This window comes from Scyliorhinus torazame, chromosome 19 (genome assembly GCF_047496885.1).
Source record: "Scyliorhinus torazame isolate Kashiwa2021f chromosome 19, sScyTor2.1, whole genome shotgun sequence".
Lineage (NCBI taxonomy): Eukaryota > Metazoa > Chordata > Chondrichthyes > Carcharhiniformes > Scyliorhinidae > Scyliorhinus > Scyliorhinus torazame.
In genome coordinates, this window is record NC_092725.1 from 125,447,091 (window position 1) to 125,471,821 (window position 24,731).

The following is a 24,731-nucleotide window of genomic DNA, read 5'->3' on the forward strand; positions in this document are numbered from 1 at the left end:
CATCAAGTTTGTTCTTTGACTAAAGATACAATTGGATGACTGCATGAATCTCTGTAGCTTCTACAAATATCAATCCCTACCTGCTGCTACTTTCCCTGTTGGTTTTCCACCCACAAGAGCACAAGTATGCACAAGGATCAGGAGCAGGAGTAGGTCCCTACAGCCTGCACTGTCATTCGATAAGATCATGGCTGATCTGATTGTGGCCTCAACTCCACTTTCCTGCCTGTCTCCCACCATTCTTGACTCCATTATTAATCAAGACTCTATCTGACTTAACCTTGAACATATTCAATAATCAGCTCCACTGCTCCCAAGAGAAGAAAATTCCACATACTCTAAAAACCAACATTCTGCTCATCTCAATCGTAAATGGTAGACTCCTGGGGCGCGATTCTCTGGCCTCCTCACAACGTGACTTTCAGTAGTGGGAGGAGGCCTGGTGTTGGCCGGTGGCGGGATCATCCAGCCCCGCCACTGTTGGAGTGATCTCCCATTGAATCCACCCCCCCCCGCCGCCGGTACACCAACGGTAGGGGTGCACATAGGAAGATCCCGCTGGCACGAACAGCCGGAAGATCTCGTCCCCAATTTTTAAACTGTGATTCCCGACTCTAGACTCTCCCCATAAGGGGGAACATCCTTTCAAGCCCCCTCAAGATAAATAAGGTCACCTCTGATACTTCTAAACTCCAATGGGTATAGACCCAATCTGCTCAATCTGTCATCATAAAATAACCTCTTTATCCCAAGAATTAGTCAAGCACACCTTCTCTGAACTGCTTTCAATGCAATTCTATTCTTCCTTAAGTCTGGAGACCAGAAATGTACACTCCAATGTGATTTCGCAACTGTGACAAAATCCCCTATTCTTTTATTTTTATTTTTATTTCCATTCCCTTTGCAATGCACAACAGTCCATTTGCCACCCTAACCATTTACCGCACCTGCATATCAATTGTTTGTGATTCATGTACCGGGAAAGTCTAATCACTCAGTACCGTGGAGTCCTGCAATCGCTCTCCATTCAAATAATACACTGCTTTTCTGTTCTTCCTGCCAAAGTGGACAAGTTTACATTTTGGCACAATACACTCCATCTGCCAAATTATTGCCCACTCGCCTGCCCTATCTCAATCCCTCGGTAAACTCTTTTATGATCTGTCGGCAGCACGGCGGCAGTCAGCATCCACTTGGCGCTATTCATGTCAGGCTGAAACTGGCAGTACATTGTCCATGTGGAAACATAGTGAATGTATACCATGAAAAAAATAATCAGTTATCTTTATTTATAGTCAATGTAATGATAGGGGGGGATTTTCTTTTATTTTAACAGAAGAATTGAAAGCTGCCAAAGTGCGGACGAGTTCTACAGCACCATGGGAAAACTGACTGAAGGGATGCTGGAGGACAGTCTGATTGACTGCAATGAGCTGATGCAGGTCGGTAATTTTGCTCCTACTTTTTTCGCATTCCTCCAGTCACCACTTGTAACAACATCCCCGGGCTTCCCTGAAGGTTTCCTCTGTTTGCAGTTTTTGCAGGCAGTGTAAATGCTTTCCAATGGAACGTGGTGACCATTTCTCTGAAAGGGCCAAACAAAGAAAATCTTCCTGAACACGTTTGCGTCCACTTAGCAACTTGAGATATTTGAACCCTGTGGTGTTGTTTTAGATGTTTGTCTCAAGGAGATTTCAAATACCGGGCATCCTTCAGGATATTTGGAAAGGAATTGCCATTAATTCTAGGTTTTTATTGACTTCAAATTTCACCATCTGCCATGGTAGGATTTGAACCCGTGTCCACAGAGCGTGTCCCTGGGCCTTTGGATGGTAATACCACTGTGCCACCCCTCCCCTTTGAGGATATAACTAGTCAGGTGGATAAAGAGCCAGTAGAAGGACACGTGGATTTACAAAAGGTATTCAGTAAAGTGCTGCACTATGTTAATAGGTGATAAGGACCTACAGCTGGAAGATTGGTTCATGGACAGGAAACAGAAAGTAGGAATTTAATGGATAATTTTCACCTTGACGGGCTGTAAGTGGATGTTACAAGAATCACTGTAGGACCTCAGCTATTCACAATCAATATTGACTTAAACTAAGAGACGGAGGGTAATGTATCCATGTTTGTTGAGCTCGGTGAAGTAAGCTATGAGGAGGATACAAAGAACCTGCAAATAGAGAGAAACAGACTGAGTGAGTTGTCACAACACTCTGGGCTTGTGCGCGGTCAATTCCAGCCCCACTGGTCCCGGGGTCGCATCACAGGTGAAATTAGATTTTATTTAAATATCCAAGGTCCTTGGTTGAGTCCAATAAACTACAGTCACCAGGTTTATAGCTTCAAAACACAGCTCACCTTTTATTATGGACAGTATTATAATTAAACAGACAGAACGGTTCTGAGGGATGTGGACCAAATGCAAGCAAATGGGGTTAGCTTAGATGGACCTTTTGGTTGGCATGGACCAGTTTGGGCCGAAGGACCTGTCTCCATGCTGTAAATTCTATGAATGTGTAACTGATTAATACGACAACTTTCCCAACCTCCCTTTTCTAACTTGACTCATTCACAATACACACACACACAGACAAACAACACATAGGGGAAAGGGTGGCAGAAAGAGGAAAAGATATATTGAAAATAAAAGGATAAGGATCTTTGATGCTCTGGGATGACTTCCAGTTAATGTCTTTCTAAAGTTCAGGCTTTCGTTTTGGTATTTCCTTCCTTTTAGGCTTGAGATGATTTTCTCTGGCAAGGTTGTCTACCTTTTCTGCAGAGTCAGCGTTAGTTCAGATTTACATCAGAGAATGTGCCAGGCTTTCAGAACAATAGAGCAGTTCTCTTACTTCAGCAAAGGAGAGAGAGAGAAAGCATTCCTTTCACTTACAAGATCTGCCCAGTTCTCTCAGAAAGTATCACGCAGGAACCAATCACTGACGGTTGTCAGGCAGAACACGGCCTTGGCCAATCCACCGGATGCCAGTTAATCAACCAATCTGACTGCCTCCAGAGCTGGTTCCTAAGATCCACCCGGTGCCGAGGAGTCTGGCTTCTACTCTCCCAATCACATCTGGGAACACTGAGCGGGATTCTCCGATATCGGCGCGATGTCCGCCGACCGGCGCCAAAAACGGCACAAATCAGTCCGGCATCGCGCCGCCCCAAAGGTGCGGAAGTCTCCGCATCTTGAGTAGCCGAGCCCTCACCTTGAGGGGCTCGGCCTGAGCCGGACTGATTTCCACCCCGCCAGTTGACGGGAAAGGCCTTTGGTGCCCCGCCAGCTGGCGCGAAACAGACTTTGCCATGCGGCGCATGCACGGGAGCGTCAGCGGCCGCTCACGGCATTCCCGCGCATGCGCAGTGGAGGGGGTCTCTTATGCCTCCGCCATGGTGGAGACCATGGCGAAGGCGAAAGGAAAAGAGTGCCCCCACGGCACAGGCCCGCCCGCGGATCGGTGGGCCCCGATCGCGGGCCAGGCCACCGTGGGGGCACCCCCCCCCAGGACCCCGGAGCCCGCCCGCGCCGCCGTCCCAAAGGTGGTTCAATCCACGCCGGCTGGCGTGGGTTGACAGCAGCGGGACTTCAGCCCATTGCGGGCCGGAGAATCGCCGGGGGGGTGGGGGGGGGGCGCCAACCGGCGCGGCGCGATTCCTGCCCCCGCCGAATATCCGGTGCCAGAGAATTTGGCGGGGGGTCGGAGAATCCCGCCCACAGTGTCCTGATAAACAAGCTGTTTCAACTATGAGTCTCCCGCTTATTGGCACATCCCGATTATGGTTCCACGGGCCAAAATAATAAAAATAAAATAAAAGAATTGGGAACAAAGGAAATAAACAGGAAGGACGCTTCCAGAGTGGATAACAAGATGGGAGATGGAGAATAGTGTGGAGAAATGTGAATTTATTCACTTTGGCTGGATGAATAGAAAATCAGAATATATTTTTTAAAAGGCTCGAAACTTTTTAATGTTGATGTTCAGAGTGGCTTGAATGCACTCGTGAAAAGAACACACTGTTAGCAAGCAATTTGGAAGTAAAACGACACATTGGCGTTTAATGTAGGAGGTTAGAGTACAAGGATAAAGAAGCCTTACAATTGCATAGGGTTTTGGTGGAACCACACCAGGAATACTGTGTGGAATAGCGGAGGTTTACTGGAGTGGATCCTGGGATAAGAGGATGGTTCAATGATGAGAGGCTAAGTAAATTGGGCCTTTCTTTGAATTAGGGGGTGAGAGGTTGTTTTCCCCTGACTGGACAATCTAGAGTATGGAGGGGAGGGAGGAGGGGGGGGGGGTGTCACAGCCTCAGGAGATAAGGGGTCAATCACTTTGGACTGAGATGAGGAGAAAAGTTTTCACTTAGAGGGTTCTGAATCTTTGGATTTCTCCATCGTTGAGTGTATTCAAAGTTGGGGTAGGCAGTGTTTTGATCTTCCAGGGAATTCAGGGAGTGGGTAGGAATTTGATTTGAAGAGATGATCAGTCATATTTGTAATGAATAGCGGAGCAAACTCGAGGGGCTGTATGGTTTACTCTTGCTCCTATTTCCTACGCTCTTACGATCTGGGTTGAATCCATTCTAGGCTAATGGGTAAAAGACCACCCTTTATTATTGACAAAGCCAGTCAGACGTGAAAGGAATTTAGGCAGCTTAAATCCAGCTTTAATGAGTACTGTTGTTTCTCTTCACGCACCTGGTGGTCTACTGGTAGACTTTCTATCTGCTTCCAGCACGAGGTTTTTCCTCGCGTCGCTGGCAGAGGGCTTATAGCTTGAGGGGCGCCACTCCACTTCAGGTATGGCTGACCAGGAGTCTCTCCTGCTCTTACCGCCTGTCAATGGCATTTGAAGGAAAGGTTTTGCAGGTTGATATTCAACCTATTTGGCCATGTTATGGGTGCAACTTCCTTGGCCATCAAGTCCTGGAGTGGAACTCGTAGCTGGAGCTTCTGGCTTAGAGGCAGGGACGTTGCCCACTGCGCCACAAGATCTCTTGATGAACATTGTACTACAAAATAAGAATATCGCATACTCACAGAGTTACCATTAGTATGGTGTTCATAAGAAATGGAAAATTACGTACTGGTGTAGTGGAGAGTGCTCTTCCAAGGCTGGAACTTGGTTGGAGTTAAATCAAGCTAACTTTACTCTGCGAACTGCTGCACAATGAGTAACATGGGATGTTCATTGTTGAAGCTAAATGCCTAAAATAGGAGTGCTCTAATCTTTTTTTTTCTATAAATTTAGAATACCCAATTATTATTTTTGTCCAATTAAGGGGCAATTTAGCGTGACCAATCCGCCTAAACTGCACCTCTTTGGGTTGTGGGGGTGAAACCCACGCAGACACGGGTGAATGTGCAAACTCCACACAGGCAGTGACCCAGGGCCAGGATTCGAACCCGGGGCCTCAGCACCGCAGTCCCAGTGCTAACCACTGTGCCACGTGCAGCCCTGGAGTGCTCTAAGTGCTCACAACTATTTGGTCTAATATACACTAAAATATGAATGGTGAATAACAATTTTTTTTAAATGCCCACTTTGATTTTTAAAAAAATCCTGAGTTCTCTCAACAGCCCAATGGTTAGAATTCAGCGATGTCTAAGTTTTCCTGAGATGGCTGATCTGGACAGGCCTGTATGCTATCTTCAGAGGGAAATATCCAGGCAGGAATTCTGCTATTAATTACTGCAGTGACTTCTAGCATGAAGTTTTAGCTGAATTTTACTCCCTGTGCCTTGGGGTAGGTTGGCAAGTGGAGGGCATGCCTAATATTGGGGCAAGGCCCTGGGTGCCATTTCCGGCATTTGCCGTTGAGAAATTTACGCGGACCCGGTGAGATGTTGGACGGTCAGCAAACTCATGAACCAATTGATGCCCTCAAGTGCCAATTAAAGCCTCTTTGCACCCTCAACTCCAATTATTCCCCACCCCAATACAGCTCATGGTGGCCAGAGGCCGGAACAAGGTGTGAAGTCCAATAGTTTTCACTGTTCAGGCTCATGGGCGGGCATAGATTGTGGAAGGGGCACCCCTTTACAGGACCTCTGGACCCTCATTGGAGGCCTCCCCATGGCCTTCACCTCTCACCCCCCCCCCACCATGTTTCCCTTCCTGCCCCCCCCCCCCCACCCCCCCCACACCACAACATGGCTTGTCCACCCAGCACCGCCCCATCTCCTTGCTCAAGTTTGCTATCATGGCCTCGGCGAGACCCCCACACACACACACACTCACTTAACTTTGCATCAGCAATCATTGGTGTTGGGGACTTGATACAGGCCCAGCAGTGGCCAGCATTCTCAGTGACGTTGCGAAGGCGCTGGCAACTCTTGGAGACAGGACAGTCATCCCGATGGGGGCAAAGGCCCACTTCCACCCCATTATCAGCCCACCAACCATGAAGGAACTTCGGGAAAAGTCAGTTGCCAGCTGGGCTCACCACCGACATTTATGGCAGGGAGACCCTGGCCGTGTGTAAACTCCCAGCCCACGTGTGTGAAGATTGGCTAAGAAATGACCAACCAAGCTTGACTGGGCTGGCCACCATTACTGACTATCCTAACTTGCAGTAACTGTTTAGGGACTCACGACTAGAATATGCAATACTGATACTGCCATCACCATTGCAGGCGTACCCCTGTGTGAGTGATGACTTTCATGAATGGAGGGGAGAGCGGTAACAAGAAAAAAAGCTTTATTTTATAAAACCTGGATTTATTACAGTCAAAGAACGTTATCTGCTGAAATAGGTTAAAAAAGCAAAGAACACTTGTCGAATGGTTTTCTGAATAATTATTAGCCTGTGACTTCTGTACGCTGGAGATTGTCAGTAATGATGACAGCCATATCATCAGCCCAGAGCAAACAAGCCATTTCTCTTCAAAGGGAGCATGGTTTCCTGAGATATACGTGGCAGTGTTTTCACAGAAAACAGACGCCTGCCCTTTAGGCTTTTGAAACAGCTAGCTACTCAGCAATGTTCCATTATTCTGGGGGGAAAATACTAGAGAGTAAAAGCCACAGATCACGGACCAGTGAGTAGATCGGTCATAAAAAAGGTAAAATGTAACTTTTCAATCGAGGAAATAATAATGTGTTGTCTCTATCTGGCTAAACAATTTTGGCACCTTAATTGTGGGGCAGTGCGTCATTCTTTCTTGATAGTAGGAAATTGATCCAATTGAGCACATTTTCAACGCAAATACTAAAGCCATGCAGGGAGATTTTCAACAGCCCTATGGAAGAGAAAGATCATTTGAATGGATTGTGATGTGACATTACTTGTGAATCAGTTTGACACACTTAGCAAATGTTTACAGTTCAGTATTAATTTTGTTGTTGTTGGGTCACTAATCTGACAGCCAGGCTCAGTACGATGAAATGCTTCGGAAATGTCAGAGCTAATCTTTCCTCAAGCGTATGAGGAGAATCAGGACGGAGTGAAGGGCTAATGTTACATTTAAGAATTTTGATATGCGTATCTGTAAATGGAATATTTAAAAAGTGTGGGAGTGCTGTGGGTGTAGGGGATTCGATTGTAAGAGAAATAGATAGGTATTTCTGTGGCCGCAAATGTTGCCTCCCTGGTGCTAGAATCAAGAGATCCATAGAACCCCGACAGTGCATAAGGAGGCCATTCGGCCCATCAAGTCTGCACTGGCCCTCTGAAAGAGCACCCTACTCCCCCACTCCCCCACCCTATCCACGTAACCCAACCTCACCTGCGCATCTTTGGACACCCAAGGGGCAATTTTGCCATGGCCAATCCACCTAACCCGCACATCTTTGGACTGTGGGAGGAAACCGGAGCACCGGGAGGAAACCCACAGAGCCACAGGTAGAATGTGCAAACTCCACACAGTCACCCAAGGCTTGAAATTGAACCCGGGTCCCTGGTGTTGTGAGTCAACAGTGAAACCACTGTGCCACCATGCCGCCAAGGGTTCAAGGGTATCTCAGTGCGGCTACAGGGCATTCTGGAGGGGGAGAGTGAACAGCCAGTGGTCATGGTACACATCGGTACCAATGACATAGGATCCCCAGTATGGAGAGATTGTCTTTTGAGCAAACGTTAAGCAGGTTGGGACTCTACTCTTTGGAATTTAGAGAAATGAGGTGACCTCATTGAAACATATAGGATTCTTAAGGGGCTGAGGGTAAATGCTGAGCGGATGTTTCCCCTTATGCGAGAGTCCAGGACCAGAGGACATAGTCTCAGAATAAAGGGGTGCCAAATTAAGACTGAGATGAGGAGGAATTTATTCTCTCAGTGGGTTGTGAGTCTTTGGAACTCCTTGCCACAGAGAGCTGTGGGGGCAGAATCCTAGTGTATATTTAAGGCTGAGATAGATAGATTCTCGATCAGTAAAGGGATCAAGGGTTAAGGGAAAGGGCAGGAAAGTGGACATGAGGAATATCGGATCAGCCACAAAAGGTGAAGTCACACGGGATCAGGGGTGAGCTGGCAAGATGGATACAGAACTAGCTAGGTCATAGAAGGCAGAGAGTAGCAATGGAAGGGTGCTTTTCTGATTGGAGGGCTGTGACTAGTGGCGTTCCGCAGGGATCAGTGCTGGGACCTTTGCTGTTCGTAGTATATATAAATGATTTGGAGGAAAATATAACTGGTCTGATTAGTAAGTTAGCAGACGACACAAAGGTTGGTGGAATTGCGGATAGCGATGAGGACTGTCAGAGGATACAGCAGGATTTAGATCGTTTGGAGACTTGGGCGGAGAGATGGCAGATGGAGTTTAATCCGGACAATTGTGAGGTAATGCATTTTGTAAGGTCTAATGCAGGTAGAGAATATACAGTGAATGGTAGAATCCTCAAGAGTATTGACAGTTAGAGAGATATAAGTGTACAGGTCCACAGGTCATTGAAAGGGGCAACACAGGTGGAGAAGGTAGTCAAGAAGGCATACGGCATGCTTGCCTTCATTGGCTGGGCATTGAGTATAAGAATTGGCAAGTCATGTTGCAGCTGTATAGAATCTTAGTTCGGCCACACTTGGAGTATCGTGTTCAATTCTGGTCGCCACACTACCAGAAGGATGTGGAGGCTTTAGAGAGGGTGCAGAAGAGATTTACCAGGATGTTGTCTGGTATGGAGAGCATTAGCTATGAGGAGTGGATGAATAAACTCGGTTTTTTCTCACTGGAACGACAAAGTTGAGGGGCGACCTGATAGAGGTCTGCAAAATTATGAGGGGCATAGACAGAGTGGAGAGTCAGAGGCTTTTTCCAGGGTAGAGGGGTCAATTACTAGAGGGCATAGGTTTAAGGTGCAAGGGGCAAGGTTTAGAGTAGATGTACGAGGTAAGTTTTTTTACACAGAGGGTAGTGGGTGCCTCGAACTCGCTGCCGGAGGAGGTGGTGGAAGCAGGGACGATAGTGACATTTAACGGGCATCTTGACAAATACATGAATAGAATGGGAATAGAGGGATACGGACCCAGGAAGTGTAGAAGATTTTAGTTAGACGGGCAGCATGGTCGGCACAGGCTTGGAGGGCCAAAGGGCCTGTTCCTGTACTGTACTTTTCTTTGTTCTTTGTTCTATTGAAGGAGGAGGCTCAAGGGGCCGAACAGCCTACTCATGTTCCTATTTCTTATGGTCTTAACCTCCTATTATTTCTAGGGCAGATTTTGCTCTAGAAATGCAGCAAGCAGTAGATTAATCTTTGTGTTTCTATCAATGATCTAATGATTGTGCAAACCCCCTTACCAAGGCAACTCATTTTGATGGAAAATAGATTGAATAATGGCTTGTAAAGCCCAAACTACAGCAACCAAATAAGGAAATTAACTTTGATTTGCTCCTATAAGCTGGTGGCCTTGACTCTTGGGAAAATCAGCCCTTTTGTATATCATTGTTCAGAGTATCTCATTGGAATTGGTAATTCATTTGTCAGAGGGAAATAGAAGAAATTGTGGAATTTGATCTGCAGTACACCAGCCAAATTCCTGGAATCCTGTTTCCTAAAAACAGTTACTTATTCAGTCGCCGTTTGCTTCTGTACATTAAGCAGGAGCAAGATGATGTAAGGAATAGTTCTTGAATGACCCATTCACTATTTCCATTTTAATGTGTCTTATGTTAGTTTTTAGCTTCAAGCAATTTTCACTCTAATCCACATTGTGCATAATTTTTTAAATAATTGACTTGTGCCGCACATTGGCTGAATGAAGAATGACCGGGAATATTTCTATGAAATTTTAAGCATTGTACTTTATGTTTGGCTTGATGCATTATGCAACATCACAACTGCTTAACCGTCTTCTGAGTTGCCAAGTTCCAATCTCGCAGAGGAGATTCAAGATGATTACAGTGCAGAAGGATCCGTACAGCTCATTGTGTCTGTGTCGACTTTCTGCAAGAGATCTCACCTAGGCCCACTCCACAGCCTTGTCTCTGTGGCTCTCCCGATTCCCCTCCTCGGATATTTATCCAATTATCTTTCCAAAGCCTCGATTGAATCTGCCTCCGTCACTTTCTCAGGCAGTCCATTCTTTTTTTATTCTTTCATGGGATGTCTGCACTGTGTTGCTCATCTAGTTGCCCTTGAGAAGGTGTTGGCGAGCCCCCTTCTTGAACTCTTGCAGTCCACCTGGTGCAGGTACACCCACAGTGCTGCTTGGAAGAGAGTTCCAGGATTTTGATCGAGCGACAAGTGAAGAAAAAGCGATTTAGTTCCAATTCAGGATGGTGAGTGGCCTGGAGGAGAACTTTCAGATGATGGTGTTCCCATGTGTCTGACGCCCTTGTCCTTCTAACTGGGTGGGTTTGGGAGGTGCTGTCTAAGGAGCCTTGGAAAGTTCATGCAGAGCATCTTGTAGATGGTACACATTGCTGCCTCCCTTAGCAACTAAATAGAAGAGCGTCATTGAGTTCTGGAAACCATCAGCTGGGGTTATCAATGGAGCCCCATTCAGCCCATTCGCCAGCTCCAGTGGGATAGTCTGGTTTGATTTTGATGGGAATCCAAGATCAAAACACATATTGTTAAGGCAGATATTCTTACATCTCCCAGAGCAATTATGAGGCATAAATCAAAAAGCTACAGATTTTATCTGCACCAGTTCATCTTTCCAAACAACTGGATCCTAAATTTTTGGCCATAATTCTCTGCAAAGAAAGATGCATGTGTCCCCAGTATTTTGGGAACACTACCAAAATCATTTACACGGTGGCAATGTCTGGCTGATCCATAACTTTGGTTCCATAATCCTGCATCCTCTTGCCTATCAATAATCTATCTTGCATTATAGAATAGTACATCTTTACCCAGTCTTAATGGCTTTTTGGGGTTGGGAATTCCAAATTTTCTCTACCCTTTGTTTGATGAAGTGTTTTGTGACATAACCCCTGAACAGCTCAGGGGCGGAATTCTCCGCAATCGGCGCGATGTCCGCTGACCGGCGCCAAAAACGGCGCGAATCAGTCCGGCATCGAGCCGCCCCAAAGGTGCGGAATCCTCCGCATCTTGAGCGGCCGAGCCCTAACATGAGGGGCTAGGCCCACGCCGGACTGATTTCCGCCCTGCCAGCTGGCGGGAAAGGCTTTTGGTGCCCCGCCAACTGGCTCGGAAATGACTTTGCCGGGCGGCGCATCCGCGGGAGCGTCAGCGGCCGCTCATGGCATCCCCACGCATGCGCAGTGGAGAGGGTCTCTTCCGCCTCCGCCATGGTGGAAACCGTGGCGAAGGTGGAAGGAAAAAAGTGCCCCCATGGCACCGGCCCGCCCGCGGATCGGTGGGCCCCGATCACGGGCCAGGCCACCGTGGGGGCACCCCCCGGTGCCAGGTTGCCCCGCGCCCACCCCAGGACCCCGGAGCCCGCCCGCGCCGCCTTGTCCCGCCAGTAAGAGAGGTGGGTTAATCCACGCCGGCGGGACAGGCATTCCAGCAGCGGGACTTCGGCACATCCGGGCTGGAGAATTGCGGGGGGGGGGCTCGCAAACCGGCGCGGCGCGATTCCCGCCCCCGCCAAATATCCGGTGCCGGAGAATTCGGCAACCGCCGGGGGGCGGGGTTCACGCCAGCCCCTGGCGATTCTCCGACCCGGCGGGGGGTCGGAGAATCCCGCCCCTGATTTTAAGCTCCCTTGGTTCTAGAAAGGGTACCTGTGTGTCCTCGGGCTGGCATGAACAAGATGGAATGAATGGCCTCCTCCTGTGCTGTAACTTTTCTATGATTCTAGACTCCCTGACAAAGAAATTAATTTTCATCCTCCCCATCAGATCCTGAATCATTTAAACACCTCAGTTACATTATGTCTTTATCTTTTATATGTACAGGATTACGAGCCTACTCTAAGTAACATGACCTCATAATTTAGCCCTTTCCTTTTGTGCTCATTACACCTCAATGGTATATGCGGATAATATCAAGGTCCTCAAAGTCAAATCATGTTTTCATATCCCATTATCCTGACTCATTGGGCAAGTCGGTTACCAGATTAAGTTTTTTACTTCTTGTTTTCATGCATCCTTTATTGCTACCACCATGAATATAGGGCAGCACGGTGGCACAATAGAGTGGCAAGGTGGCACAGTGGTTAGCATTGCTGCCTCACAGCACCAGGAACCCAGGTTCAATTCCGACCTTGTGTGACTGTCTGGAGTTTGCACTTCCTCCCCGTGTCTGCGTGGGTTTCCTGTGGGTGCTCCAGTTTCCTCCCACAGTCCAAAGATGTGCAGGTTAGGTCGATTGGCGATGATAAATTGTCCCTTAGTGTCCAGAGATATGCAGGTTAAATGGCGTTGCAGGTTTAGGGCGGGCACCTGGTTAGGGTGCTCTTCTGGAGGGTTGGTGCTGACTCGATGGGCCGAATGGCCTCCTTCTGCACTGTAGTGATTCTATAAAATCAAGAATTCGCCAGGACAAGGAAATGAGGGGGTGATCAGTCATCCCGCAGGTTGGTCTCTGAGGAGAAACTATTGGAGGAAGGGAATCTCTTTATTTTCACCACTCCACTGATATTTCTAAACATAAATATTAAGAATTTAAAGAGCGTATTTGTGCCGAACAAGAGAGGAATTTCGAATCTGTTATACTAACGTGTTAACTTGCATGCTGCATGAGTTGAAAGCCCACCTGAGGCATCATCTTTCATTTTATTGTGTCATAGACCCTTTATTCAATGGCCCCATTCCCCTTTCCACAACTGGCTGAACTGAGGGAGAAATACACTTACAATATCAATCCATTTCCAGCCCCTGTGAAGTCATCTGAATCACAACGGTAAGGGAGATTTTTCATTGCACACAAATGCTGTGATCATTGGATAATGTTCAGCCGAAGAGCTATCTCGCAATTGGTACAAAGTTTGATTATTGGCTATTCTAAATATTCACATTGGAAAAAGATGTTTGCAACCTTAATATACCATCAAATTCTTGCGACTTGCAGAATATGTTGCTTCCACCATTCCGCTACCTCGTTCGAAGCTCCTGTGGCCTCTGCTTTGTCCCTTGTACGAGAGAAGTTAAAGTTGCTATTGATGGGATATATTTGAGATAAGTTCAATTATCTGAGCTTTCGCACTGTTTTACTCCCATAACCAATGTAACTTTGAATGACCAGTGCTTTGGAATGTTATTATTATGCATCTTCTTATTTAAATCCATTGCTGATGTCATCAGTAAGTGCTGTGACATCATTAGTTGTTGTTGGTTCCTGTGTAATTTTATATATAATTGTCATTAGTTCCAATTCCATTCAGTTATTGTTATTTTGATGTTTAACTGTATTTTGAACTTTGGTTTTTTAATGTATATATTAAAGAGAATTAACTTTATTGACTTATATTTTTTCTTTTTTTTAAATATAAATTTAGAGTACCCAATTATTTTTTCCAATTAAGGGGAAATTTAGCGTGGCCAATCCACCTAATCTGCACATCTTTGGGTTGTGAGGTGAGACCCACGGGGAGAATGTGCAAACTCCACACGGACAGTGACCCGGGCCAGGATCGAACCTGGGACCTCAGCGCTGTAGGCAGCAGTGCGAACCACTGCATCACCGTGCCGCCCTTATTAACTTTATTAACAATGCGTTTCGGCTACCACTTTCTGGCCAAGTTACCACAACCACAAACTATACTTCTGAATTAAAAGTTAGCCAGAAATAAACGGATCTTAAAATATAGCATCACAGCTGCACTGGGAGTCTTTCACTCAACAGAATGGGTGATTTAAAAAAAAAATATTCTGATCTGCCTCATGTTTTGTACCATTTGAGATTGCAACATTTTTGGATCACACTATTTGATTTAAATTGAATTGTCCTTCCCTTCCCCTGATATTTATTACAGGAATCTCAGTAAAACAAAAGACAGTGATGAAGAGATTGATTTGGATGATGAGGATATAATCGCTTCTGCGGTTGGCTGTCTGGGACCATTCAGCCTTCTTGTACCAGAGCTGCAGAAATATCAGAAACAAGTCAAAGGTAATCTTTAATTTAACTCTTGATGATCTTTCTAAAAACTGAAAACATTGAAGGGATAACAGCAAAAAGGTTGGTTTGGAAAATATGAACTTAACAATTCAACAATGGTATCAATTTAATGATTAAAACAAAGTCGAAATTAAATGCCCTAAATTGAACCAATTCAGATTTATTTTCATTTGTTCAAGAGATGTGGGCATCATTGATCAGGTCAGCATTTATTGCCCACCTTTATTTGTCCTTGAGAAGGTGGGTTGTGAACTGCCATTCTGAACTGCAGCAGTACCTGTGGTGTAGGTACACTCACGATGCTGTTAGGGAGGGAGTTCCAGCATTTAATCAAGTGAAGGGACGGTGATATTGTCCCAGTAAGGATGGTGGCTGTTCCCATGAGTCTGCAGCCCTTGTCCTTCTCGGTGGTAGTGGTCATGGGTTTGGAAGGTCCTGTCAAAGGATCCTTGATGAGTTGCTGCAGTGCATCTTCTCGATGATACATTCTGCTGCTACTGTGCGTTGGTGTTGGAGGGAGTGAATGTTTAAGGTGGTGGATGGGGCACCAATCAAGTGGGCTGTCAGGGATTGTGTCAAGCATCTTGAGTGTTGTTGGAGCTGCACTCATCCAGGCAAGTGGAGAGTATTCCATTACACTCCAGCCTTGTGCTTTGTAGACTGTGGACACGTCTTGGGGAGTCAGGGGTTGAGTTACAGAATTCCCAACCCGTGACCTGCTCTTGTAGCCACAGTATGCACTGGTTCAATGGGTGGTCCTGGTCAGCTTCTGATCAATGGTAACGCCCTCCCCCCTCACCCACCCACCTCGCCCAGAATGTTGCTATTAGGGAATTCAGCGATAGTAATGCCATTGAATGTCAAGGGGAGATGGTTAGATTCTTGTTGGAGATGGTCATTGCCTGGCACTTGTGTGGTGGAAATGTTCTTTGCCAAATATCACCCAAAGCCTGAATATTGTCCAGGTCTTATTGTATATGGACACAGACTGCATCAGTATCGGAGGAGTCATGATTGGTGCTGAACATTGTGCAATCATCAGCGAACATCCTCAATTCTGACTTTGTGATGGAGGGAAGATCATTGATGAAGCAGCTGAAGATGGTTGGGTCTCGGAACACTTGCAGTGATGTCCTGGGATGAAATGATTGGCCTCCGATAACCACAACCATCTTCCTATGTGCCTAGTCTGACTCTAACCAGTGGAGAATTTTCCCACTGATTTCCATTGTCTTCGGTTGTGCTATGGCTCCTTGAAGTCATGCTCGGTCAAACGTTGCTTTGATGTCAAAGACAGTCACTCTCACCTCACCTCTGGAGTTGAGCTTGTTTGTCTGTGTTTGACCCACGACAGTAATGAGGTCAGGAGCTGAGTGGCTCTGGTGGAATCAGACTCGGCGTCAGAGAGCAGGCTATTGCTGAGTAAGTGTCACTTGATAGTACTTTTGATGGCCCCGTCCATCACTTTACTGATGATTGAGAGTAGATTGATGGGCCGGTAATCGGCCAGGTTGGATTTACCCTGCCATTAGTGGGTTGGGCTTAACTGGGTAACTTCCCAAAATGTGTAAAGCTGTGTAGATGCCAGTGTTGTAGATGCACTGGAACAACTTGGCTCGGAGTATGGGGCGGGATTCTCCAACAATGGGGCTAAGTGTTGACGCCGTCGTAAATGCCGGAGCGTTTTACGTCGGTGTCATCTGGCCGCTAGGAGCAGCGATCCTGCACCGCACAGGGTGCCTCACGCAGCTCCAGCTGCCGATATGGGCGGCGCGGGTCCGCGCATATATGCCACATGCGCCGTGGGTCCCCGCATGCGCATGGGTTGCCGTTTCCGCACTGGCCCCCGAGGAATATGGTGGAGCCCTACAGAGACCCGGCGCGGAGGAACGTAGCCCCCCCCCCCCCCCCCCCCCAACCCCACAATTAGCCCGCCCGCCGTTCGGTTGGCCCCAATCGTGGGCCTGGCCACTGTGGACGACCCCCCCCCCCCCCCCCGGAGTCGGATCCCCCACACCAGGAGGTCACCTGCCACAGAACATGATGGAGGATATCCTCAATATGAAGATGCGACAGAGAAATTTTTCCGTTAATTTCTAAGTGTCATTTGTGGCCAGTTTTGCTGGAGGTTTCCCCACCAGCTCCGTCAGCAAGTTCCCCACACAACACCCCACAGAGGCAATGTCACTCCCTAGAAACATGGCCATTACCCCTCCCTGCCCCCAAATGAGGACACCCCTCTATGGGGTCGCTGGGGGCCCCCCTTTTCAGACCTTCCTGCACCCACTTTCAGGGCCCCCCCTTTCATGGCCCCCACCTTCTACCCCCCAACTTCCCAGAGGCCCCTTCATACCCACACTTCAACCCCCCACCCTTCATACCCTCCCTCATGACCTCCTTTCCTGTGCATTGCCCCCCCTCAGATCCTGACCCTTGGCAGTGCCATTCTGATACCCAGGGACCCTGGCACTGCCACCCTGGCAGTGCTTCTGCCAGCCTGGCAGTGCCACCTGGGCACTTTGTCAGTACCAGGGTATCAGTGCCAAGGTGCCAGTCTGACAGTGCCAAGGTGCCCGGGTGCCAGAGGAAGAGCCGGGGTGCCACCCTGACGTGTCCCCAACCACCCAGGGATGTCCTGTGGCCTGGGAGACCACCAGTGCCATGACGCTTGGCCCACATCAGTGTGGAATAGTGCGAATCAGCACCCGCGTGACCGCTCACTGGGGGGACGATTAGATCACGGGATACCCTTCGATAGGGGGTCCTTCCCATTAACAAGATTGGCCTTAATTGGTGATTATTGATTTTTCATCATGTCACAATTAAATCCGGTTCTCGCCAACGGGAGGGGGCTGGTTAGGTTGGAAACCGATCAGTGCCCGGCACGGTTCCTGAATTTGGTTTCTTCTGCAATCTAATCGGCTCGCACGGAGCCGCGCGCAGCCGTTAGATCGAGCCCTTTGTCTCCACAAGGTCTGTGCGGTGATCACTCCTACATAGACTGTCATGGACAGATGCATCTCTGAGAGGTAAATTGGTGAGTTTAAGGTCAAGGAGGTTTTCCCCTCTTAATGGTTCCCTTATCACCTGCCGCAGACCCAGTCTAGCTGATATGTCCTTTAGTTCTCAGCTACTTGGTCAGTATTGGCATTGCCTAGCAATACTTGCTGATGGATATTGAAATCACCCACTCGGTGCATTTTGTGCCCTTGACATCTTCAGTACTTCCCCCCAAATTTTGTTCTCAAGGAGACATTCATCAGGTGGGTCGCAGTGCACAGTCAGCTGGTTATAAACAGGAGGTTTGATGTGATATCATGAAATCTCATGGGGTCTGGAGTCAATGTTGAGAACTCGCAGGGTAACTGCCTACTAACTATATACCAGTGTTCCACCAGGGTTCTGTCCTTCCAGTGGACGGTACATACCCAGGCTCAGATGGTGGTGTCTGGTGAATTATCTGCATGGTATGATTCGGTGAATATGACTATGTCAGGCTGTCCCATAGTGTCCAAAGTTTTAGGTGGGGCTGCGGGGAAAGGGCAGCGGAGTGGGCTTAGGTGGGGTACTCTTTTCGAGGGTCAGTGCAGACTCAATTGGCCGAATGGCCTCCTTCTGCATTGTAAGGATTCTATGAATCTACAATGGCACAGCAGATACTTCCATTGATGCCAGCTAAAGTGGAATTAATGTTTTTATGAGGAAGTACCTTTCTTAAACATCGCTCTTACTTCTGTGCAGGTGGTACTTGCATTACAGTGGTAATTGCATCTTGTACCCAGGTTCAACACTGCAGTTAGCTGTTGTACAAGATGCCCTTTTCTGCCTGGTCACTGCCAATTGTTCGTGCAGCAAGCAACATACATTTGCTTCAGTGGCCAGGACTTTCCTCTTGAATGGATCGCTGTGACTCCACAAAGGTTGGGCAGAAACGTCATTAAAACTTGTAAACAGGATTTCTATTGTACTTCCAGCAGAGGAGTAGAAGCAGTTCTCAGGAAATTTATGGCGGAAATCTCTGCTGACCCAGATCCTGTAAAGATAGATCCCAGCAGTCATTGTCAGGTAAGCAGGCCAGGGCTCATGCGAATGGGGTCTCTGCCAAAGGAACTGCTGTGGAGCAGGAGATGACAGGAGGCAATTCATGGGCATACTTTACGTCGCTTTTAATCACGTAACATATTCAATAGAAAAAAAATCTATTGTCATTGTTTGCAAGGTCAACACACTGAACTGAGAGCGAATATTTCAAAACAGCTGGGACATTTATAAAAGCTGAATTATTTCAACTCGTGTCGTAGAACAAGTTGCTATTTCATGCAGATGATTTGCTTTTTCTGTTCATGTGAAATGGAATAACGGATGTTAATCGAGCCTTGTCACCAATACCAGCTTGTGTAAATGTGAAATTTGCACAGCAGCATCTACAGTACATTTTAATGGCTGCAGAAATATTGCATTTGCAATCACATTTTTCTTATTCTCTGTCTCTATGGTGCAGTGCAAGGAACCATAAATGTTTGCACATTACTGATGAAATCTGCAGTTTGTCCTTGCATTGAGCCTACACCTGAGAGGAATAATATGATGCAGAGATTTAAACGTTTCCATTTTTCTCATTGTGGTTTCTCCAGATCAGCAGGATCAGCAAATCCTGAAATCGAGCAACATCGCAGAGCTCAGCCCCGGGGCTATCGATGCAAGCCGCAGTGAGCACCACTCTGTTTTTAACAGCATGATGATGGAACGCATGACAACTGACATCAATGCGCTGAGGCGACAGTATATCCGGATAAAGAAGAAGCAACAGGAACAACAGGCCCAGCTCATCTTCATCAATGCAGGTGAAGTATCACTCAGAACCACAGCAGCGGCTCCAGGATGTCGACAGACATTTAGTTTATAAAAGGCAAACTCACCTACCTGCATTTATGTTGGTAAATATGACTGCCTCTCATTTGTGAAAGGGAAAATACTGAAAAAAAATGAAAAAGTTCATGCTGTCGTAAAGCCTGCATTTCCAATGCCAACATTGCATATGTTATTGTTAATTAACCTTCTGGAAAATCTTGAGCTATGAAATTGACTGATGAGCCAACATTTGGATTAATGTATTATTCATTATATTGATATCAGGGACTGAGGCTAAATTTATGAGATGCCTGAAGGCCTATTGTTTTCTGTTACAATCATTAATCACATCCTGACACTGTTAGTTTGGCTCTGTGCCGTGTTTCCATTTTTACTGCTTACTGACCACTTCGGAAAGCTAGAAACTACTATTGATATTTGTGGCGATAAGGGATGAAGGTTCAGTTAGGTGGCTAACTGGTTATTAGCATTGTTTGGTCGCACACAACTCAAATGCCAACATGCTTGTTGAGTATGTGAGGACACCAGGTCATCGCACCCTTTAATCACCAGTTATGTCACCAGAAGACAACTGAACGTGAAGCTTCAGTACAGCTCCAGTCCCAATTGGAGCTTCTATGCCTTGCTTTCAATTATGGCTTTGATATATTTAAGCAACAAAATAGCACGGAGTAGATTTCTAACTATTCAGGAGAAGCAAGGAAGGATGAAATGAGTAACAGCACAGAATCATGAGGGACTTCAACAACCCCCCCCCCGAATAAGTTGGGGAAGAGAGGGAGAGGAAGGGATGAAGGAGTGGAGGGGTTAGAAGCGTCTTGGTTACAGCATGCTTGTAGTACTGTGTGCAGCTGTGGTCTTTGCTGAAGCATTGTAGACAGAGGAGAAAAGACTTTCAATTTTAGTTACATCCTTGTGAAGGATCGTGTTTTCCGGGTCCTTAGGGGGGAGGGGGAGCAGCCCCAAGTCGTGGTCCACATTGGCACCAACGACATAGGTAGGAAAGGGGACAAGGATGTCAGGCAGGCTTTCAGGGAACTAGGATGGAAGCTCAGAACTAGAACAAACAGAGTTGTTATCTCTGGGTTGTTGCCCGTGCCACGTGATAGTGAGATGAGGAATAGGGAGAGAGAGCATTTAAACACGTGGCTACAGGGATGGTGCAGGCGGGAGGGTTTCAGATTTTTGGATAACTGGGGCTCTTTCTGGGGAAGGTGGGACCTCTACAGACAGGATGGTCTACATCTGAACCTGAGGGGCACAAATATCCTGGGGGGGGAGATTTGTTAGTGCTCTTTGGGGGGGTTTAAACTAATGCAGCAGGGGCATGGGAACCTGGATTGTAGTTTTAGGGTAAGGGAGAATGAGAGTAAAGAGGTCAGGAGCACAGATTTGACGTCGCAGGAGGGGGCCAGCGTTCAGGTAGGTGGTTTGAAGTGTGTCTACTTCAATGCCAGGAGTATACGAAACAAGGTAGGGGAACTGGCAGCGTGGGTTGGTATCTGGGACTTCGATGTTGTGGCCATTTCGGAGACATGGATAGAGCAGGGACAGGAATGGATGTTGCAGGTTCCGGGGTTTAGGTGTTTTAGTAAGCTCAGAGAAGGAGGCAAAAGAGGGGGAGGTGTGGCGCTGCTAGTCAAGAGCAGTATTACAGTGGCGGAGAGGATGCTAGATGGGGACTCTTCTTCCGAGGTAGTATTGGCTGAAGTTAGAAACAGGAAAGGAGAGGTCACCCTGTTGGGAGTTTTTTATAGGCCTCCTAATAGTTCTAGGGATGTAGAGGAAAGGATGGCGAAGATGATTCTGGATATGAGCGAAAGTAACAGGGTAGTTATTATGGGAGACTTTAACTTTCCAAATATTGACTGGAAAAGATATAGTTCGAGTACAATAGATGGGTCGTTTTTTGTACAGTGTGTGCAGGAGGGTTTCCTGAAACAATATGTTGACAGGCCAACAAGAGGCGAGGCCACGTTGGATTTGGTTTTGGGTAATGAACCAGGCCAGGTGTTGGATTTGGAGGTAGGAGAGCACTTTGGGGACAGTGACCACAATTCGGTGATGTTTACGTTAATGATGGAAAGGGATAAGTATACACCGCAGGGCAAGAGTTATAGCTGGGGGAAGGGCAATTATGATGCCATTAAACGTGACTTGGGGGGGATAGGGTGGAGAAGTAGGCTGCAAATGTTGGGCACACTGGATAAGTGGGGCTTGTTCAAGGATCAGCTACTGCGTGTTCTTGATAAGTATGTACCGGTCAGACAGGGAGGAAGGCGTCGAGCGAGGGAACCGTGGTTTACCAAGGAAGTGGAATCTCTTGTTAAGAGGAAGAAGAAGGCCTATGTGAAGATGAAATGTGAAGTTTCGGTTGGGGCGATGGATAGTTACAAGGTAGCGAGGAAGGATCTAAAGAGAGAGCTAAGACGAGCAAGGAGGGGACATGAGAAGTATTTGGCAGGAAGGATCAAGGAAAACCCAAAAGCTTTCTATAGGTATGTCAGGAATAAGCGAATGACTAGGGAAAGAGTAGGACCAGTCAAGGACAGGGATGGGAAATTGTGTGTGGAGTCTGAAGAGATAGGCGAGATACTAAATGAATATTTTTCGTCAGTATTCACTCAGGAAAAAGATAATGTTGTGGAGGAGAATGCTGAGCCCCAGGCTAATAGAATAGATGGCATTGAGGTACGTAGGGAAGAGGTGTTGGCAATTCTGGACAGGCTGAAAATAGATAAGTCCCCGGGACCTGATGGGATTTATCCTAGGATTCTATGGGAGGCCAGGGAAGAGATTGCTGGACCTTTGGCTTTGATTTTTATGTCATCATTGGCTACAGGAATAGTGCCAGAGGACTGGAGGACAGCAAATGTGGTCCCTTTGTTCAAAAAGGGGAGCAGAGACAACCCCGGCAACTATAGACCGGTGAGCCTCACGTCTGTAGTGGGTAAAGTCTTGGAGGGGATTATAAGGGACAAGATTTATAATCATCTAGATAGGAATAATATGATCAGGGATAGTCAGCATGGCTTTGTGAAGGGTAGGTCATGCCTCACAAACCTTATTGAGTTCTTTGAGAAGGTGACTGAACAGGTAGACGAGGGTAGAGCAGTTGATGTGGTGTATATGGATTTCAGCAAAGCGTTTGATAAGGTTCCCCACGGTAGGCTATTGCAAAAAATACGGAGGCTGGGGATTGAGGGTGATTTAGAGATGTGGATCAGAAATTGGCTAGCTGAAAGAAGACAGAGGGTGGTGGTTGATGGGAAATGTTCAGAATGGAGTACAGTCACAAGTGGAGTACCACAAGGATCTGTTCTGGGGCCGTTGCTGTTTGTCATTTTTATCAATGACCTAGAGGAAGGCGCAGAAGGGTGGGTGAGTAAATTTGCAGACGATACTAAAGTCGGTGGTGTTGTCGATAGTGTGGAAGGATGTAGCAGGTTACAGAGGGATATAGATAAGCTGCAGAGCTGGGCTGAGAGGTGGCAAATGGAGTTTAATGTAGAGAAGTGTGAGGTGATTCACTTTGGAAGGAATAACAGGAATGCGGAATATTTGGCTAATGGCAAAGTTCTTGAAAGTGTGGATGAGCAGAGGGATCTAGGTGTCCATGTACATAGATCCCTGAAAGTTGCCACCCAGGTTGATAGGGTTGTGAAGAAGGCCTATGGAGTGTTGGCCTTTATTGGTAGAGGGATTGAGTTCCGGAGTCGGGAGGTCATGTTGCAGCTGTACAGAACTCTGGTCCGGCCGCATTTGGAGTATTGCGTACAGTTCTGGTCACCGCATTATAGGAAGGACGTGGAGGCTTTGGAGCGGGTGCAGAGGAGATTTACCAGGATGTTGCCTGGTATGGAGGGAAAATCTTATGAGGAAAGGCTGACGGACTTGAGGTTGTTTTCGTTGGAGAGAAGAAGGTTAAGAGGAGACTTAATAGAGGCATACAAAATGATCAGGGGGTTGGATAGGGTGGACAGTGAGAGCCTTCTCCCGCGGATGGATATGGCTGGCACGAGGGGACATAACTTTAAACTGAGGGGTAATAGATATAGGACAGAGGTCAGAGGTAGGTTCTTTACGCAAAGAGTAGTGAGGCCGTGGAATGCCCTACCTGCTACAGTAGTGAACTCGCCAACATTGAGGGCATTTAAAAGTTTATTGGATAAACATATGGATGATAATGGCATAGTGTAGGTTAGATGGCTTTTGTTTCGGTGGAACATCGTGGGCCGAAGGGCCTGTACTGCGCTGTATTGTTCTATGTTCTGTGTTCTAAGGTGCAACTGTCAGGAAGGGCTGCACCGGCTGGGCTCTTTTCTCTGGGAAAGAGAAAAGCAAGATGAGACGAGAGAAAGCAACACGACATGGAGCCAAACTAACAGTGTCAGGATGTGATTAATGATTGTACCAGAAAACAATAGGCCTTCAGGCATCTCATAAATTTAGCCTCAGTCCCTTATATCAATATAATGAATAATACATGAATCCAAATGTTGGCTCATCAGTCAATTTCATAGCTCAAGATTTTCCAGAAGGTTAATTGGCAATAACATATGCAATAACATTGGCATGGAAGGGTGATGGAATGGGGACCTGGATAACATTAAAGGTGGGGAAATGGATTGCAATAGAGGGGAAACGGGAATGGATGGCAATGAGAGGGAAATGGACTGATCCTGAGATCTTTAGGATAAATGTCGAGAAACCGGGAATGGTGCTTCACTGAGTTTGTGGAGAAGGAAAGTGCAATGTTAGATGGGAAAAGGAGACCTGTTCCTGTATGAGCTTGGGCTCAAAGGAGAAGACTATAATTGTCTCTGTGAAATGATGGGGAGGGGGAGTTGACTGAATACGTTGTCACTGCAACTGCTTCTGGAGGAGTAGAGTGCCTCTGTGAACAGGGACAGTGGGAAATTTGGTATCAGAAAGTAACCCTGACATATGTGATAGAAATGGTATTTCTTTTCTTTAGTTTAAAAACCTACATATTTTGAAGTATAAAAATGCTTAAAATGAACCGGGGTGCTGCATTTGAAAAATACTCAGGGTTTTGCCTTCAATTTCTCATTTTCCCTTTGAGATTTTGGATAAGCCGACCACTTCTGAATAAAATTCCACGTGATTATTTGCTTTAACATCAGGGTTATTTGAGTGTGACCTGCTCCTGGGTAATTGTATCCACGTTTTTGAGGTTGTTGGTCAGTTTTTGCTAGTTTTCCAGACAGTGAGAGTAACGGTTCATGGTAGTGACAGAGGTTGGAACTGTCCACTACACTTGCGGAATACAAGAGAGTGTGCAGAAGATACAAAAGTTTTCCATAGGCTCCTGTGGCAGTTAACTTCGCAGTCCAAGACCTCCGACCCTAGAAAAAG

General features: G+C 46.8%; 1 protein-coding gene across 4 annotated transcripts in view; it reads left to right on the plus strand.

Moving 5' to 3' along the window:
- Positions 1-24,731, plus strand: part of tbc1d30 (TBC1 domain family, member 30) — a 112,140-nt gene that overhangs the window by 82,605 nt on the left and 4,804 nt on the right. For all 4 annotated transcript variants that reach the window (XM_072485170.1, XM_072485169.1, XM_072485172.1 and 1 more), the window contains 4 exons: positions 1,337-1,442; positions 13,150-13,262; positions 14,335-14,471; positions 19,115-19,324. In XM_072485170.1, the coding sequence (XP_072341271.1) occupies positions 1,337-1,442; positions 13,150-13,262; positions 14,335-14,471; positions 19,115-19,324 (566 nt within the window). The remainder of the gene's footprint in view (positions 1-1,336; positions 1,443-13,149; positions 13,263-14,334; positions 14,472-19,114; positions 19,325-24,731) is intronic.